Genomic DNA, 16,469 nt, shown 5'->3' with positions numbered 1-16,469 from the left:
CAGGTATTTCGAACGAACGGAGGGGTGAAATGGGAGTAGTGGTTGTGTTTTTTTTTTTTGGCTGATAAGCTTGCTTTCTTGCATCATATGCCTCTACTAATGCTAATAGGAACACTAATACCACTGAAGACCAACTGCAGCTTGCTGCTGCTGGCCATCTTGGCTCTCAAACCACGCTCCCTTGCATGGTCCTATCTTTTCCCCTCTCCCACGGCAGGGGAGGGGACGGTATTTTCCATCCCCTCACCTCCTTGCCACTCTTCTCTTTGCCTGGTGGGGCATGGGCCTGCCCCACTGATTATCTGGGGTCATCTTCTCTATCGTCCCCATATTTCTGTCTTTCCCCCCACCTTCTGTCTCCCCCTACTCTACCTAATATGCAAGTGTATACCCTCATAGTTTAAAATTTAATAATGACTAAATTTAATTGCATTCACACTAAACTCATTTGGCATTCCTACTCAATTTTCTTAACACCCACTGAGCGAAAATTTTATTTTATTTTATTACATATATATATATATATATATATATATTTTTTTTTTTATTTTTTTTTTTATTATTTTTTATTTTTTATTTTTTTAGATCCTAGCCACTGAAATCTGAGGAAATTAGGTGGCAGGACCTGCCAGAGTAAATATTTCAATACCAGTGTACCTGGTCTGCCTCCACGAGGCATAGTGTGGACAATGTTGGTCCCCAGCAGGGGTCTAGCGGCTAAAGGGCCAGAAGAACAACGATACACAACTACACTCATACAATATCCATACACTTTTAAATCTCTGGCCTTTACAGTGAACTGTTACACCCACAATGAAAGCAACACGGAGATGGGGGAAACCCCTGGTGCCATTAGACACGAACACACTATACACTATAGCCATCTTCTTGCCACTGCACGAACCTTGCTAACTCGTGCCTGGACACACTCTAGCTCTGTAAATGAGAGGCGCACCGAAATTGCTAAAGTCAAGGCGGATCTTACGAGGTGTGGCTATCCCATCAATACCCTTGACAGGTGTGACCTACAGACACGCAACCACATAACGACCAACAGAAACATCCAAGGTGATGACTCAGCCACGAGCGCCTTTATCTCATACTACCCAAACCTATCACAACAGGTTTGTAGAACCTTAAAATCACATGGGATAAAATGCGGACAACTCCCAAGCAGAAAATTACGATCCCTCATCTCTAAGGTAAAAACACTTGTCCCCACCCTACTACAAAGCGGATTGGTCTACCACATCAGGGAAACTGGGAGATGGCTCGAAAAATGCCTTTCCAAACACAAAAGAGCAATCCGCCTAGCGGATGTGGAGCACTCAGCTATTGCCGAACACATTTGGGCAACCCACCACAACATTGATCCACACCGCGATGTCGTGACTGTGGATAAGTCGGGCCATTATCGGCGACGCGACTGGTTGGAGTCGTTAAACATCAAATGCTCCAATACCTCGGTGAACAGGAACAGTGGTTGTCAAGTCCACCCTACCACCGAAACAGCAATCCTGTCCATTGACAAATGCTGGCCATGTCCGCATACATCACAGTCACAGGCTTCAACATCCAACAATTAATCACGCACTTCACGTACAAGATTGGCAGTACATGCTCTCATGCTCCATTTTTAACTGTCAGTTTAACTGAAGAAGGTTGACTATACAACCGAAAGCTTTTATTTGTAGGTATCTAATCTATATATGTATATTTTCATATTATTAAACTTGTCACAATCTATTTTTTTATCCGTTTTGCTCTGAGAAACTGTAATCATATTCCCTTTACTGTCTAACTTCAAATTCACAGAACCAACTTTTCTTCTAATTCATTTATTCATTCAACTTCCGTTTTCTGGAACAACCTTCCTTCATACATATTTCCTGAAAATTACAAAATAAGAAGTTGAAGTCTAATGTCAACAAATATCTTCTTTCGTCTTCTCAACCTCCAACCCAAGCACGGTACTAAGTACTATAGGTTCTAATACCTCTCGTGTTTGGTGTTTACATAAAAAAATAAAAAAAAGATGCCAAGTTTCTAGCAAACAATTTTAAACTAATTTGAATCTTTTTGTTGCAATATCTTTTGTACTGATTTTGAATCTATTCGATATTAAAACATAAAATTGTTTTTTTTTTATCTATAGTTCCTTTCTGATTTGTATACATGTATGTGTTAATAAATAAATATAAATACATATAAATATTGAAAACCAATGTTTTCAATGTGGCCAGCACTGATCCTCACATAAGGTTAAGTGGCCCCCCATTCCTATCTGAATTTGACACCTATGCTATAAAGCAATTGAGAATTATCACTGATTCTTTTAAGAAATTAAAGACAGATTTTACTCTATGCAGACTGAAATGCTTAATTTTCCATGTGTGTTCCCAATATAAATGTTATCTTGAAGAAAAACTTCTTCATGCATATTATAAGATAATACTATCTATCTCAGTTGATATTAAAAGTACATCATATAAATCTGGAATATGAATGAAATAAAAATTGTCATAATGATTATTACAAATAATATTCACTGCACATTAACCATAACAAATGACATACCTGTAAGTTGCATACAATATTTTCCACACCTGGCATATTTTCTGTATTGCACAACCCAAATCCTTCTGGGATTTTTGTATCTGTTAGTAAAGTTATTATATCACCATCTTCAGCATCATCTACCTAAACAAAATGCAAAAGTTCCATTATATTAATATTTTTCAAAATGCTAAATGAGTCAAAATTTTTTATTTTTTTTAATGATAATCCCACGCACAAAAGGTATAAGAGGCTATAGTACTACTGAATTGAGTATGGATGAAGGCTAAGAAAACAGAATATTTTTTGCCTTTAGACTTGAATTTCTGTAGATTATAATTTTCAGGGAATAAATGTGAAGAAAAGTTGTTCCAAAGAACAGAAGTTGAATGGATAAATGACGAAGAGGGAAAAGTTGCTTTTGCAAGTTTGGAAACACACTGCTCATGGAAATATCTACGGGAAAGGCATTCAGTAGCTATTGAACATCTGTGTGACACAGGGTGGAGAGAGTTCTCAAGAGATGGGTCATTAATTAACATGAGTACTCTCTTTTGAATAGAGTCTAGGAAATTGAGAGAAGTTCTGGGTACACCACCTCAGATTTGGGCATAATATTCCTTAAGACAAATTTGAGATTTACACTGGCCTTCAAAGAAAGTGCATCACCTAGGTATTTCACATTTCTAACCCTTTTTCGTGATGGTATGTTACATTAATGACTAGAATCACAAAGAGAAATATAAACAAAAGATATTTATTAATAGTTAAGGAAGGTGCACTCAACATATTCGAAACTGAGCATTTGCAACCTTTATACAAGTTTTGGTAGACACGACAATTATGGCTGAAATGTTATCAGAAGCCCTCAATTTGCTTCAGTTTTCATTTAAAATGGAAAACAAAATGAAAAGTTCACCATGTGCAAACTAATATTTAGTTGAACCGCATCTGGCCCTGATGACAGCAGCACACCGTCGAGGAATTGACAAGATAAATTTCTGAAGATAATCAACTGATAGTTCGTGGTTCCAAACACGAATTATGGCTTCCTGATATTCCCGAAACGTCTTTGGTTTCTTTCTGGCAACTGCAGATTCCATGTGATGCCAACAGTGCTCTACAGGATTCAGGTCCGGCCGGGATTCAGGTCCGGGCTGTTTCCTGGCCAACTAACAGTTGTAATGGACCATTCTTCCAACCATTTATTCACCTGTAACAAATGTAAACACATTACTGTTGAACCTGTAATGCAGAAATGAAGTTAAAGTGACTATAGAAGTGCCTACTAACACTTTTTGCCCGATGACAAGGAGCAGAGTCATCCCAAAAGATGCAGTTACTTAGCAGGTTGAAATGGTCTCAAATGGTTGACAGCAATTTGCCTTCCAATACAGCCAGGTATCCACTGGCATTAGCATTAGCATTAGTAGAGGCATTTGATGCAAGAAAGCAAGCTTATACAGCATCAGTCAAAAAAAAAAAAAAACAACCACTTCCACTTCACCCCTCTGTTCGTTCAAAATACCTGTCCAGCTGAGCCTTAAACTTATTTAGGCTATCAACTTCCACGACAAGAGATGGAAGTCTGTTCCACCAACCAACCACCCGCTGGCTAAAGGCAAATTTCCGCACGTCTATCCTACATCTGTCTTTCCTCAATTTGAATTTATGCCCTCTCAGGTGATTATTCTGAGCGAGAGGAAGAATCCCATCAGCATTGAGCATGCTCAAACCATTCAAGGCTTTATACACCTCTATCAGATCACCTCGCTGGTGCCTAGTCTCCAGACACTGCAATTTGCAAAACTTAAGCCTTTCTTCGTAAGAGCACGCCCTTGTTCCATTCACCAATCTTGTTTCCCTTCTCTGTACTCGTTCCAGCAGCTCTACATACTTCTTGAAATGAGGCCTCCAGACCTGTATACAGTACTCTAGGTGTGGCCTGACCATTGCCTTATACAAGGGAATAATCACCTCCTTATTCCTGCTAGAAAAATTCCTATATATCATTGACAATACACCATGAGCTACTCTTGCAGCCCGTCTGCACTGCTCAGAGAACTTCATATCTGCCGGCACAACTCAGCCCATCTGCTCAACCTTTCCAGATCCTGTTGCAGCAGCATAGTGTCAGTAGTGTCCTTGACAACACTGCCTACCTTTGTACCGTCTGCAAACTTCGACATTAAGCTTGATATACCATCATCAATATCATTTATAAATACAGAAAACAATAATGGACTCAACACTGAGCCCTGAGGGACTACACTAATAACATTAGTCCACGACGAGCAGTGTCCATTTATTACCACTCTCTGTTTTCTCCCCATCAGCCACCCCTTTATCCATAGCAGCAATTTGCCTCAAATGCCACACTGCTCCAATTTGTGCAGCAGTCTTCCATGTGCAACAGTATCAAAAGCCTTTCTAAGATCCAAGTATATAATATCAAAGTTATTCCCTGCATCCAGTTTCTTTGTGACTGCATCATAGTATCCAATCAAATTGGTCAGGCAAGACTTCCCCTTAACAAAACCATGCTGTATCCAGCTATAACTGAAGTCTTGTCTAAATGATCCTGGAGCGCTTCCTTAACTAGTGCCCCCATTAATTTTCCTGGAACAGAAGTTAAACTCACAGGTCTATAATTACTTGTGTCAGCCTTTGATCCTCCTTTGTGAATTGGGGTCACATTTGCACATCTCCAGTCTGTGGGTACCTCCCCTGAGTCCAAGGAAGCTCTCATAATTATGGCTAAGGGTTTGCTTACTTCCTCTGCTGCCTCCTTTAATATAACTGGATAGATCCCATCCACCCCGGGTGCCTTTCTTGTGTTTATCTTCAACAATTTCTCCTCCACTTTACTCTCAGTTATTACAAGATTCTCTAGCTTACTGCTAGAGTTGAATACACCTCTGGCTTTCCCCTCGCTAAATAACTCCTCATGTGTGAATGTCGATGCAAAATATTCTTTTAGTTTGTTAGCTACCTGAGCAGGATCATCAACAGTTGACCCATCAATATCAAGTGGACCAATCTGATTCATCCCCTTCCTTCTAGAGTTTACATAAGTAAAGAACACTTTGCTGTTTTTCTTTGCATCCCTTGCCATAGATTTCTCGTAATCCGCCTTCGCCTGCCTAACCTCCTTGGTAACAGATCAATTTGTATCTATCATAGGCTTCTGTGTCATGTGTTAATTTGTATGTATCCCATGCATATTTCTTCTCTGCCATATGCCTCATTAGTTCCTCTGACATCCATTTAGGCCTAAACCTTGAACAATATTTCTTAGTTGGTATGTAAAGCCTAGTAGCTTCCAAGATAAGTTCTTTGAATGCTTCCCATTTTGCATTTGTTGTTGGTAACATCATCAGTTGGTCCCAATGTATAGAATTTAGATACTGTCTCAGCCCATCGTAGTCGCCTTTACGAAAGCAATAACCCTTCACTTTACCCCTAATGGTAGTTACCTGTTTGAGTAAATCCCACTTCAGCACACTGTGATCACTGCCACCTAGTGGTTCATTTATCTGCAGATTCTTAATGCATGAAGAATCACTGCTGATAATCAAATCAAGAGTATTCCTCCTCTCTAGTTGCCTCCCAAACATGCTGATGTAGAAAACAATCATCCAATAAATCCACAAAAGCCCTGGTAGTGTGTGAGTGACCAGCCCCCAATTTCCAGTCAATATCTGGGAAATTAAAATCTCCCATTATAAGACTCTCTGATTTACTGGCCCACTCTATTTCACTGTACAGTATCTAATTATACTCATCAGAGTCATTAGGCCTATAGTACACTCTTACTCTCAATTTTGACTCCCAATGCTTATGTCACACCAAACTGACTTGACACTGCACTGTCCAGCGATGTCCACTGGCTTCACTTCCTTGGATTTTATGTATTTCTTAACTAATAGCATAACCCCTCCTCCCTTCCTATCCAGTCTATCCTTTCTGTAGACGTTGTACTCCCCAAATTCCAGTTCTGCATTCCTTATATCTGTGTGACACCACGTCTCTGATATCCCAACAATATCTGCCTTTGATGCTTTGAGCAATACCTCAAATTCATCAAATTTATTTACTAAACTCCTAGCATTGGTGTACACGCAACTATACATGCACCTATTTCTCCTCTTAGCTACCCTAACACAACCCATGTGTTTACTTGTACCGCAATGACTCCCAGCAGTCTCTGAAATATCCTGCATCTTGTTTTTCAGGCTTCTGCTCATTCCAATAGAAGCAGTGCAAGAATCTCTTTCACCTCTGCCAGTGGCTACTGTTAATCTATTCGTCTTTGTCTCCCCCCAAGCTAACAGTTTTCCGACCCACCTAACACTGCCTCAATAGCATCAGCAAATATTCTTGCACCCTTTCTATTTAAGTGTATCCCATCCCTAATGGAATCTTTTATAAACTGCAGGTGATCTACTCCGTGATACAAAATGCACCCACCATATCATTTGGCTGGTAGGGAATTTCACTGTAGACACCATACAGTCTGGATGGTATTCTTCCCCACGTTTACGGCGAATCGTTTGTCTCCTATCAGAGCCATGCAGGTGGAATTTCTTCTCACCTGAGAAAATAACTGACGTCCACTGCTCAGGGGTTCATTTGAGAAGCTCCTTACACTAAATTAATTTTCATTTTATGTGTAAGGAGGGGCTGCTTCCTAAGATGATGGGCTACAAGTCCATTTTCGAAGAGGCGTCTTCTGACTGTTACCTCACTTGCTACCGCTCCTGTACGCTCTTTCCATTCTGTTTTCAGCTCAGATGAAGAAGCTTTACGGTGTTTAAGGCATAAGCACTTCAAAACGCAGTCCTGTTTTGGCATAGAGACTCATTTGCATCTGTTTCCTTTTGTCCCATCAGCAGAACCAGTATTCTTGAGTTTGGAAGACACCGCAGTATTGTTGTTGTTTAAGAGCTATTGGCGCAGGAGCAGCTTAGGCTATAAAGTGCCTAGCCTGGGTAGGAGAGTTTTGTATATCAGCATTTTTCACTTTGTGGTTTAGAATAAAGCCAAGATTCTGCTTTATAATCATGTAGCTTCTCTATAAATGGTATACTATTAATTTTATGTTTTGGAAGTATCCAGTTAACTTAAGGAAGAAGAAAACATCAGTAATATTTGGTGGGTTGTCATCTAAAATTGTTTTAAGCATTAAGTTGTTTTGTGCATTCAAGTTAAAACAGCTGCCTAGTCTCCAAACACCGTAATCTGCCAAACGTATCGAAAGAGCAACACTTTGTTCCATTCACTAAACTTGCTGCCCTTCCCTGTACTTGTTCCAACAGCTCTATATCCTTCTTAAAATGAGGCTTCCAGACCTGTATACAGTACTCAAGGTGTAGCCTGACCTTTGCCTTATATAAGGGGATAATCACCTCCTTATACCTGTTAGAAAAATTCCTGTATATCACTGACAACACACCATGAGATACTCTTGCAGACTGTCTGCACTGCTCACAAAACTTCATATCTGCCTAAACAATTACCCCCAAGTTTGTTTTCATTCTCTACCACTGTCAGCAGTACGTATCAAGAATTGATACGTTACTCTGGGGTACTGCTTCCCATATACAGTACTTTACATTTGTCAATGTTAAATGTCATTTGCCACCTCTCAGCCCATCTGCTGAACTTTTCTAGATCCTGATGCAGCAGCAGCTTAGTGTCATTATCAACTCTGCCAACTTTCGTATCAACTGCAAACTCGACATTAAGCCTGATATACCATCATCAATATCATTTATAAATACAGGAAACAACAATGGACCCAACACTGAACCCTGAGCGACTCCATTAATAACATTAGTCCATGAAGAACAGTGTCCATTGATTACCCCTCTCTGTCTTTCCCACTCAACCATCGCTTTATTCATAGCTCACTCCAATTTGTGCAGCAGTCTTCCATGTGCAACACTATCAAAAGCCTTTCTAAGATCTAAATAGTAGTAGTAGTACTAGTAGTGGCATGTGATGCAAGAAAGCAAGTGTATGAGCTTATGCAGCATCAGCTAAAAAAAAAAAAAAAAAAAAATCACGCCATTCCCTCCAAATGCCTGTCCAGTTCCTCCTTAAATTTATTCAACCTATCAACTTCCACAATGACAGATGGAAGTTTGTTCCAGCAATTACCCACCCGCTGGCTAAAGGCAAATTTCCGCACATCTATTCTACATCTGTCTTTTCTTAATTTGAATTTATGCCCCCTTAGGTTCGTAATCTGAACAAGTGGAACGATCCCATCAGAATTCAGCGTGCTCAACCCATTCAAGGCCTTATACACCTCAATCAGATCACCGTGCAGGTGCCTAGTCCCCAGCCACTGCAATTTGCAGAACTTAAGCCTCACTTGGTAAGAGGATCCCTTCACCAATCTTGTTGCCCTTCTCAGTACACGCTCAAGTAAATCTACATCCTTCCTAAAATGAGGCCTCCAGACCTGTACGCCATACTCAAGGCGTGGCCTGACCATTGCCTTATACAGAGGGACAATCACCTTTTCCCTGCTAGCAAAATTCCTATATATCATTGACAAAACCCCATGACCTGCCCAGGCAGCCAGTCTGTATTGCTCAGAAAACGTCATATCTGACTGCACAATAACTCCAAGGTCTTTTTCATTTTCTACCACCTTAGGTGCCACACAGTTGGTACGTTTCTCTGGGGTTACTTCTATCCATATGCAGTACTTTGCATTTTTCAAGGTTAAACTTCAGTTGCACGACTTCTTAGCCCATCTGCCCAAATTATCTAGATCCTGTTGCAGTAGCACACTGCCATTACTGTCATTAACAACCCAGCCAACCTTTGTATCATCTGCATACTTCGACATTAAGCCTGATATACTTCCATCAATATCATTCATAAATAAACAAAACAACAGTGGACCCAACACCGAACCCTGGAGGACTGCACTAATAACATTAGTCCGCGAAGAGCAGCACCCATTGATTACCACCCTCTCTTCTCCCACTTAACCATCCTTTCATCCATTGTACCAACTTACCCTTAATACCATTCTGCTCCAATTTGTATAATAGTCTTCCATGAGGAACAGTGTCAAAAACTTTCCTGAAATCCAAATATATGATATCAAAATTATTTTCTGCATCCAGTTCCTTTGTAACCACATTATAATATGCTATCAAATTTTTCAAACAAGACTTTCCCTTAACAAACCCATGCTGTGTCTGAATTATTGCTGCAGTCTTGTCTAGATGATCCTGCAATGCATCTTGATAATATACAATATCAAATATATGATATCAAAGTTATTCCTTGTATCCAGTTGCTTTCTGACCACATCATAGTATCCAATCAAATTGGTCAGACAAGACTTACCCTTAACGAACCCATGCTGTGTCTGAGCTATAACCGAAGTCTTGTCTGCAGCGCTTCTTTAACCAGTGCCTTCATTAATTTCCTAGGAACAGAAGTTAAACTAACAGGTCTATAATTATTAGTGTCGCCCTTTGTGAATTGGAGTCACATTAGCACATTTACAGTCCATGGGTACCTTCCCTGAGTCCAAGGAAGCTCTCATAATTAGAGATAAGAGTTTGTTTACTTCCTTTGCTGCCTCCTTTAATATAACTGGCTAGATCCCATCCACCTCAGGTGCCTTTCTTATGTTTATCTTCAAAATTTATCCTCTACCTTCCTCTCAGTTATCACTGCTAGAGTTTACTTCACCTCTGCCATTCTCCATCCTGAATAACTCCTCATGTGTGAATGTAGAGGCAAAATACTCATTTAGTTTGTTAGCTGCCGGAGCAAGATCATCAACAGTTGAACCATCGATATCCAGTGGACCAATCTAATTCATACCCTTCCTTCTAGAGTTTACATATTAAAGAATTCTTTGCTGTTTTCTTTCCATTCTTTGCCATAGATTTCTCATATCCAGCTGATATCAATCGTAGGCTTCCATGTCACCCATTAATTTGTATGTATCCCATGCATTTTTCTTCTCTGCCACTTGAAAAAAAGCTGCGAATTCAGGTTGAATTTGAAAGTGTCTGTAATTCTACCCAGACACGATAAGAGGTAGTATATGATGAGAACCTTGTCGATCAATTCGCCGCTGAATAGATTGTGCACAGCTCAAGGGTTAGAATTTTTTTCAGCCCCGTCTGTACTTTTTAACAGGAGAGACTGCTTCTACAGGGATGGGATACACTTAAATAGAAAGGGTGCAAAAATATTTGCTGATGCTATCGAGGCAGTGTTAGGTGGGTCGGAAAATTGCTAGCTTGGGGGGAGACAAAGACCAATAGATTGACAGTAGCCACTGGCAGAGGTGAAAGAGATTCTTGCACTGCTTCTATTAGAATGAGCAGAAGACTGAAAAACAAGATGCATGATATTTCAGAGACTGCTGGGAGTCATTGCGGTACAAGTAAACACATGGGTTGTGTTAGGGTAGCTAAGAATAGAAACAGGTGCAGGTATACTTGCGTGTACACCAATGTTAGGAGTTTAGTAAATAAATTTGATGAATTTGAGGTATTGCTCAAAACATCAAAGGCAGATATTGTTGGGATATCAGAGACGTGGTGTCACACAGATATAAGGGATGCAGAACTGGAATTTGGGGAGTGCAACGTCTACAGAAAGGATAGACAAGATAGGAAGGGGAGAGGAGTTATGCTATTAGTTAAGAAACACATAAAAACCAAGGAAGTGAAGCCAGTCGACATCGCTAGACAGTGCAGTGTTGAGTCAGTTTGGTGTGACATAAGCATTGGGAGATAAAAATTGAGAGTAGGAGTGTGCTATAGGCCTAATGACTCTGATGAGCATAATAAGAAACTGTACAGGGAAATAGAGTGGGCCAGTAAATCAGAGAGTCTTATAATGGGAGATTTTAATTTCCCAGATATTGACTGGAATTTGGGGGCTGGTCACTCACACACTAGCAGGGCTTTTGTGGATTTATTGGATGATTGTTTCCTACATCAGCATGTTCGGGAGGCAACTAGAGGGAGTAATACTCTTGATTTGATTATCAGCAGTGATTCTTCATGCATTAAGAATCTGCAGATAAATGAACCACTAGGTGGCAGTGATCACAGTGTGCTGAAGTGGGATTTACTCAAAGAGGTAACTACCATTAGGGGTAAAGGGAAGGGTTATTGCTTCCGTAAAGGCGACTACAATGGACTGAGACAGTATTTAAATTCTATACAGTGGGACCAACTGATGATGTTACCAACAGCAAATTCAAAATGGGAAGCATTCAAAGAACTTATCTTGGAAGCTACTAGGCTTTACATACCAACTAAGAAATATTGTTCAAGGTTTAGGCCAAAATGGATGTCAGATGAACTAATGAGGCATATGGCAGAGAAGAAAATGCATGGGATACTTACAAATTAACACATGACAGAGAAGCCTATGATAGATACAAGTTGATATGCAACCAAGTTACAAATGAGGTTAGGCAGGCGAAGGCAGATTACGAGAAATCCTTGGCAAGGGATGCAAAGAAAAACAGCAAAGAGTTCTTTACTTATGTAAACTCTAGAAGGAAGGGGATGAATCAGATTGGTCCACTTGATATTGATGGGTCAACTGTTGATGATCCTGCTCAGGTAGCTAACAAACTAAATGAATATTTTGCATCGACATTCACACATGAGGAGTTATTCAGCGAGGGGAATGCCAGAGGTGTATTCAACTCTAGCAGTAAGCTACAGAATCTTGAAATAACTGGGAGTAAAGTGGAGGAGAAACTGTTGAAGATAAACACAAGAAAGGCACCCGGGGTGGATGGGATCTATCCAGTTATATTAAAGGAGGCAGCAAAGGAAGTAAGCAAACCCTTACCCATAATTATGAGAGCTTCCTTGGACTCAGGGGAGGTACCCATAGACTGGAAATGTGCAAATGTGACCCCAATTCACAAAGGAGGATCAAAGGCTGACACAAGTAATTATAGACCTGTGAGCTTAACTTCTGTTCCAGGAAAATTAATGGAGGCACTGGTTAAAGAAGGACTGCAGGATCATTTAGACAAGATTTCAGTTATAGCTCGGACACAGCATGATTTTGTTAAGGGGAAGTCTTGCCTGACCAATTTGATTGGATACTATGATGCAGTCACAAAAGAACTGGATGCAGGGAATAGCTTTGATATTATATACTTGGATCTTAGAAAGGCTTTTGATACTGTTGCACATGGAAGACTGCTATACAAATTGGAGCAGTATGATAGTGGAGGCAAATTGCTGCTATGGATAAAGGGGTGGTTGAGGGGGAGAAGATAGAGAGTGGTAATCAATGGACACTGCTCATCGTGGACTAATGTTATTAGTGGAGTCCCTCAGGGCTCAGTGTTGGGTCCATTATTGTTTTCTGTATTTATAAATGATATTGATGATGGTATATCAAGCTTAATGTCCAAGTTTTCAGACGATACAAAGGTTGGCAGGGTTGTCAAGGACACTACTGACACTATGCTGTTGCAACAGGATCTGGAAAGGTTGAGCAGATGGGCTGAGAGGTGGCAAATGAAGTTTAACATTGACAAATGCAAAGTACTACACATGGGAAACAGCAAACCCAGAGCAACGTATCAACTCTGTGGTACTACACTGACAGTGGTAGAGAATGAAAGGGACTTGGGGGTTGTTGTGCAGACAGATATGAAGTTCTCTGAGCAGTGCAGATGGGCGGCAAGAGTAGCTCATGGAGTATTGTCAATGATATACAGGAATTTTTCCAGCAGGGATAAGGAGGTGATTATTTCCTTGTATAAGGCAATGGTCAAGCCACACCTAGAGTACTGTATACAGGTCTGGAGGCCTCATTTCAAAAAGGATGTAGAGCTGCTGGAACGAGTACAGAGAAGGCAATAAGATTAGTGAATGGAACAAAGGGGTGCTCTTATGAAGAAAGGCTTAATTTTGCAAATTACAGTGTCTGGAGACTAGGCACCAGCGAGGTGATCTGATAGAGGTGTATAAAGCCTTGAATGGTTTGAGCATGCTCAATGCTGATGGGATTCTTCCTCTAGCTCAGAAAAATCACCTGAGAGGGCATAAATTCAAATTGAGGAAAGACGTGTGGATAGACATGTGGAAATTTGCCTTTAGCCAGCGGGAGGTTGGTTGGTGGAACAGACTTCGATCCCTTGTGGTGGAGGTTGATAGCCTAAATAAGTTTAAGGATCAGCTGGACAGGTATTTTGAATGAACAGAGGGGTGAAGTGGAAGTGGGGTTTTTTTTTTTTTTTTTGTGCATAAGCTTGCTTTCTTGCATCAAATGCCTCTACTAATGCTAATGCTAATGCTAATTATGAGAGCTTCTTTGGACTCAGGAGAGGTACCCATAGACTGGAGATGTGCAAATGTAACCCCAATTCACAAAGGTGGATCAAAGGCTGACACAAGTAATTATAGACCTGTTAGTTTAACTTCGGTTTCAGGAAAATTAATGGAGGCACTGGTTAAAGAAGCACTGCAGGATCATCTGGACAAGAATTCAGTTCTAGCTCAGACACAGCATGGTTTTGTTAAGGGCAGGTCTTTTCTGACCAATTTGATTGGATACTATGATGTAGTCACAAAAGAACTGGATGCAGGGAATAACTTTGATATTATATATTTGGATCTTAGAAAGGCTTTTGATACTGTTGCGCATGGAAGACTGCTGCACAAATTGGAGCAGTGTGGCATTGGAGGCAAAATTGCTGCTATGGATAAAGGGATGGTTGAGTGGCAGAAGACAGAGAGTGGTAATCAATGGACACTGCTCAAAGTGGACTAATGTTATTAGTGGAGTTCCTCAGGGTTCAGTGTTGCGTCCATTGTTGTTTTCTGTATTTATAAATGATATAGATGATGGTATATCAAGCTTAATGTGCAAGTTTGCAGACGATACAAAGGTTGGCAGGGTTGTTAAGGACACTACTGATGCTATGCTGCTGCAACAGGATCTGGAAAGGTTGAGCAGATGGGCTGAGAGGTGGCAAATGAAGTTTAACATTGACAAATGTAAAGTACTACATATGGGTAACAGCAACCCCCCAGATCAACGTATCAACTCTGTGGTACTACGCTGACAGTGGTAGAGAATGAAAAGGACCTGGGGGTAATTGTGCAGGCAGATATGAAGTTCTCTGAGCAGTGCAGACGAGCTGCAAGAGTAGCTCATGGTGTCTTGTCAATGATATACAGCAATTTTTCTAGCAGGGATAGGGATGTGATTATTCCCTTGTATAAGGCATTGGTCAGGCCATACCTTGAGTGCTGTATACAGGTCTGGAGGCCTCATTTCAAGAAGGATGTAGAGCTGCTGGAACGAGTACAGAGAAGGGCAACAAGATTAATGAATGGAACAAAGGGTTGCTCTTACGAAGAAAGGCTTAAATTTTGCAAATTACAATCTGGAGACTAGGCATCGGCGAGGTGATCTGATAGAGGTGTATAAGGCTTTGAATGGCTTGAGCATGCTCAATGCCGATGGGATTCTTCCTCTTGCTCAGAATAATCACCTGAGAGGGCATAAATTCAAATTGAGGAAGGACGGATGTCGGATAGATGTGCGGAAATTTGCCTTTAGCCAGCGGGCAGTTGGTTTGTGGAATAGACTTCCATCACTTGTTGTTGAAGTTGAAAGCCTAAACAAATTTAAGGCTCAGTTGGACAGGTATTTCGAACGAACGGAGGGGTGAAATGGGAGTAGTGGTTGTGTTTTTTTTTTTTTTGGCTGATGCTGAATAAGCTTGCTTTCTTGCATATTATGCCTCAACTAATGCTAATGCTAAAATGCTAAAACGCTGATGGAACTGATATTTGGGTGACACTCAAGTCAAGTGGACCCAATTTTGGCGAAGTTTGGACGGTCTGTGAGAGCCAAATCCTCTGCTTGCACCTTCACGATGGTGGGGACTGTTAGTAATCCTGGATATAATCCCATGCACAAGCACACTGTAGGTGACCACCCAGGTGTGAACCAACATAAGCAGGGGTCACGGTGTGGCGGCCATACCAAATGGAGGAATGCTGCCCCTCTGTGTTACCAGGCAATACTAGGTGGTGGTTGACTCTCATCAACTGGTGTAATACCACCACTTTGCTTATTGGTGGCTTGAAGTGGTGGAACCTATGTTTAATCTCCACAGCTAAGTTTCGTCAACCTTTCCCCATTTCTTCCATCATGCAGAATGAGTGATTATTTGAAGTTATGATAGACATCATGGTGTTATTTAATCTTCCTTACATTTCGAGGGTACAACTCTAAAATGTTCACAAGCTGGCCGCTAGTTAGTTCACCAGACTGAACCTATTGGTAACTCTCTAGGAGGCTTCCAGATCAGCTAGTGTATAATCTTGCTACCACTTCTCTGTGATATAGTGACTGGAGGGAGTCCAAGTTGTGTGTATGCGGAGGGCGGGTTGCATTGGCCACATTATGTCAAGGATCTGGGTATATTCTTATCATGTATATGCCATATCCAAAAATCTCATTACTTCATACAACATGTCCCCCCACTTTTTCTTACCACTGAATACACCATGAACTGTCAAACTAATAGAGTAAGCTTATCTGCAAAAATATCTAAACATGCCAAACACTTCCTAGTTTATTGTAAAAATACACGTGGTCTCAATTCTAATCTCAACAATGTCCATTTCCACTTGCAGTCTGCCAAACCCCATGCACTTTAGCATTAGTTTTTCTGACAGAATCTCAGTTATCAGTTGATTCAACTACTGTTCATTCACTTGCCCAAATTATTCACTTTATGATTCCATTTGCCTCAAAGGTGGTACTTGTGCATATGTCCATTCCGATATACTCCCTGTCAGAGACATGGTAATTTGGAATCTTCTCTTTTTGATCTTCTCTGGCTTAAAATCTCTCTACCTTATTGTGTC

General features: G+C 40.6%; 1 protein-coding gene across 5 annotated transcripts in view; it reads right to left on the bottom strand.

The window, feature by feature from the left end:
- The window catches only part of LOC150077345 (C2 domain-containing protein 5), a 992,151-nt gene that overhangs the window by 257,906 nt on the left and 717,776 nt on the right, over nt 1–16,469 (bottom strand). For all 5 annotated transcript variants that reach the window (XM_090386765.1, XM_090386767.1, XM_090386764.1 and 2 more), the window contains one exon: nt 2,578–2,700. In XM_090386765.1, the coding sequence (XP_090242891.1) occupies nt 2,578–2,700 (123 nt within the window). The remainder of the gene's footprint in view (nt 1–2,577; nt 2,701–16,469) is intronic.

Source organism: Mastigoproctus giganteus, chromosome 12 (genome assembly GCF_048544385.1).
Source record: "Mastigoproctus giganteus isolate SK-2022 chromosome 12, ASM4854438v1, whole genome shotgun sequence".
Taxonomy (NCBI): Eukaryota; Metazoa; Arthropoda; class Arachnida; order Uropygi; family Thelyphonidae; genus Mastigoproctus; species Mastigoproctus giganteus.
The sequence above is the reverse complement of the archived record's forward strand: the minus strand, read 5'-3'. Positions and strand labels throughout refer to the sequence as shown.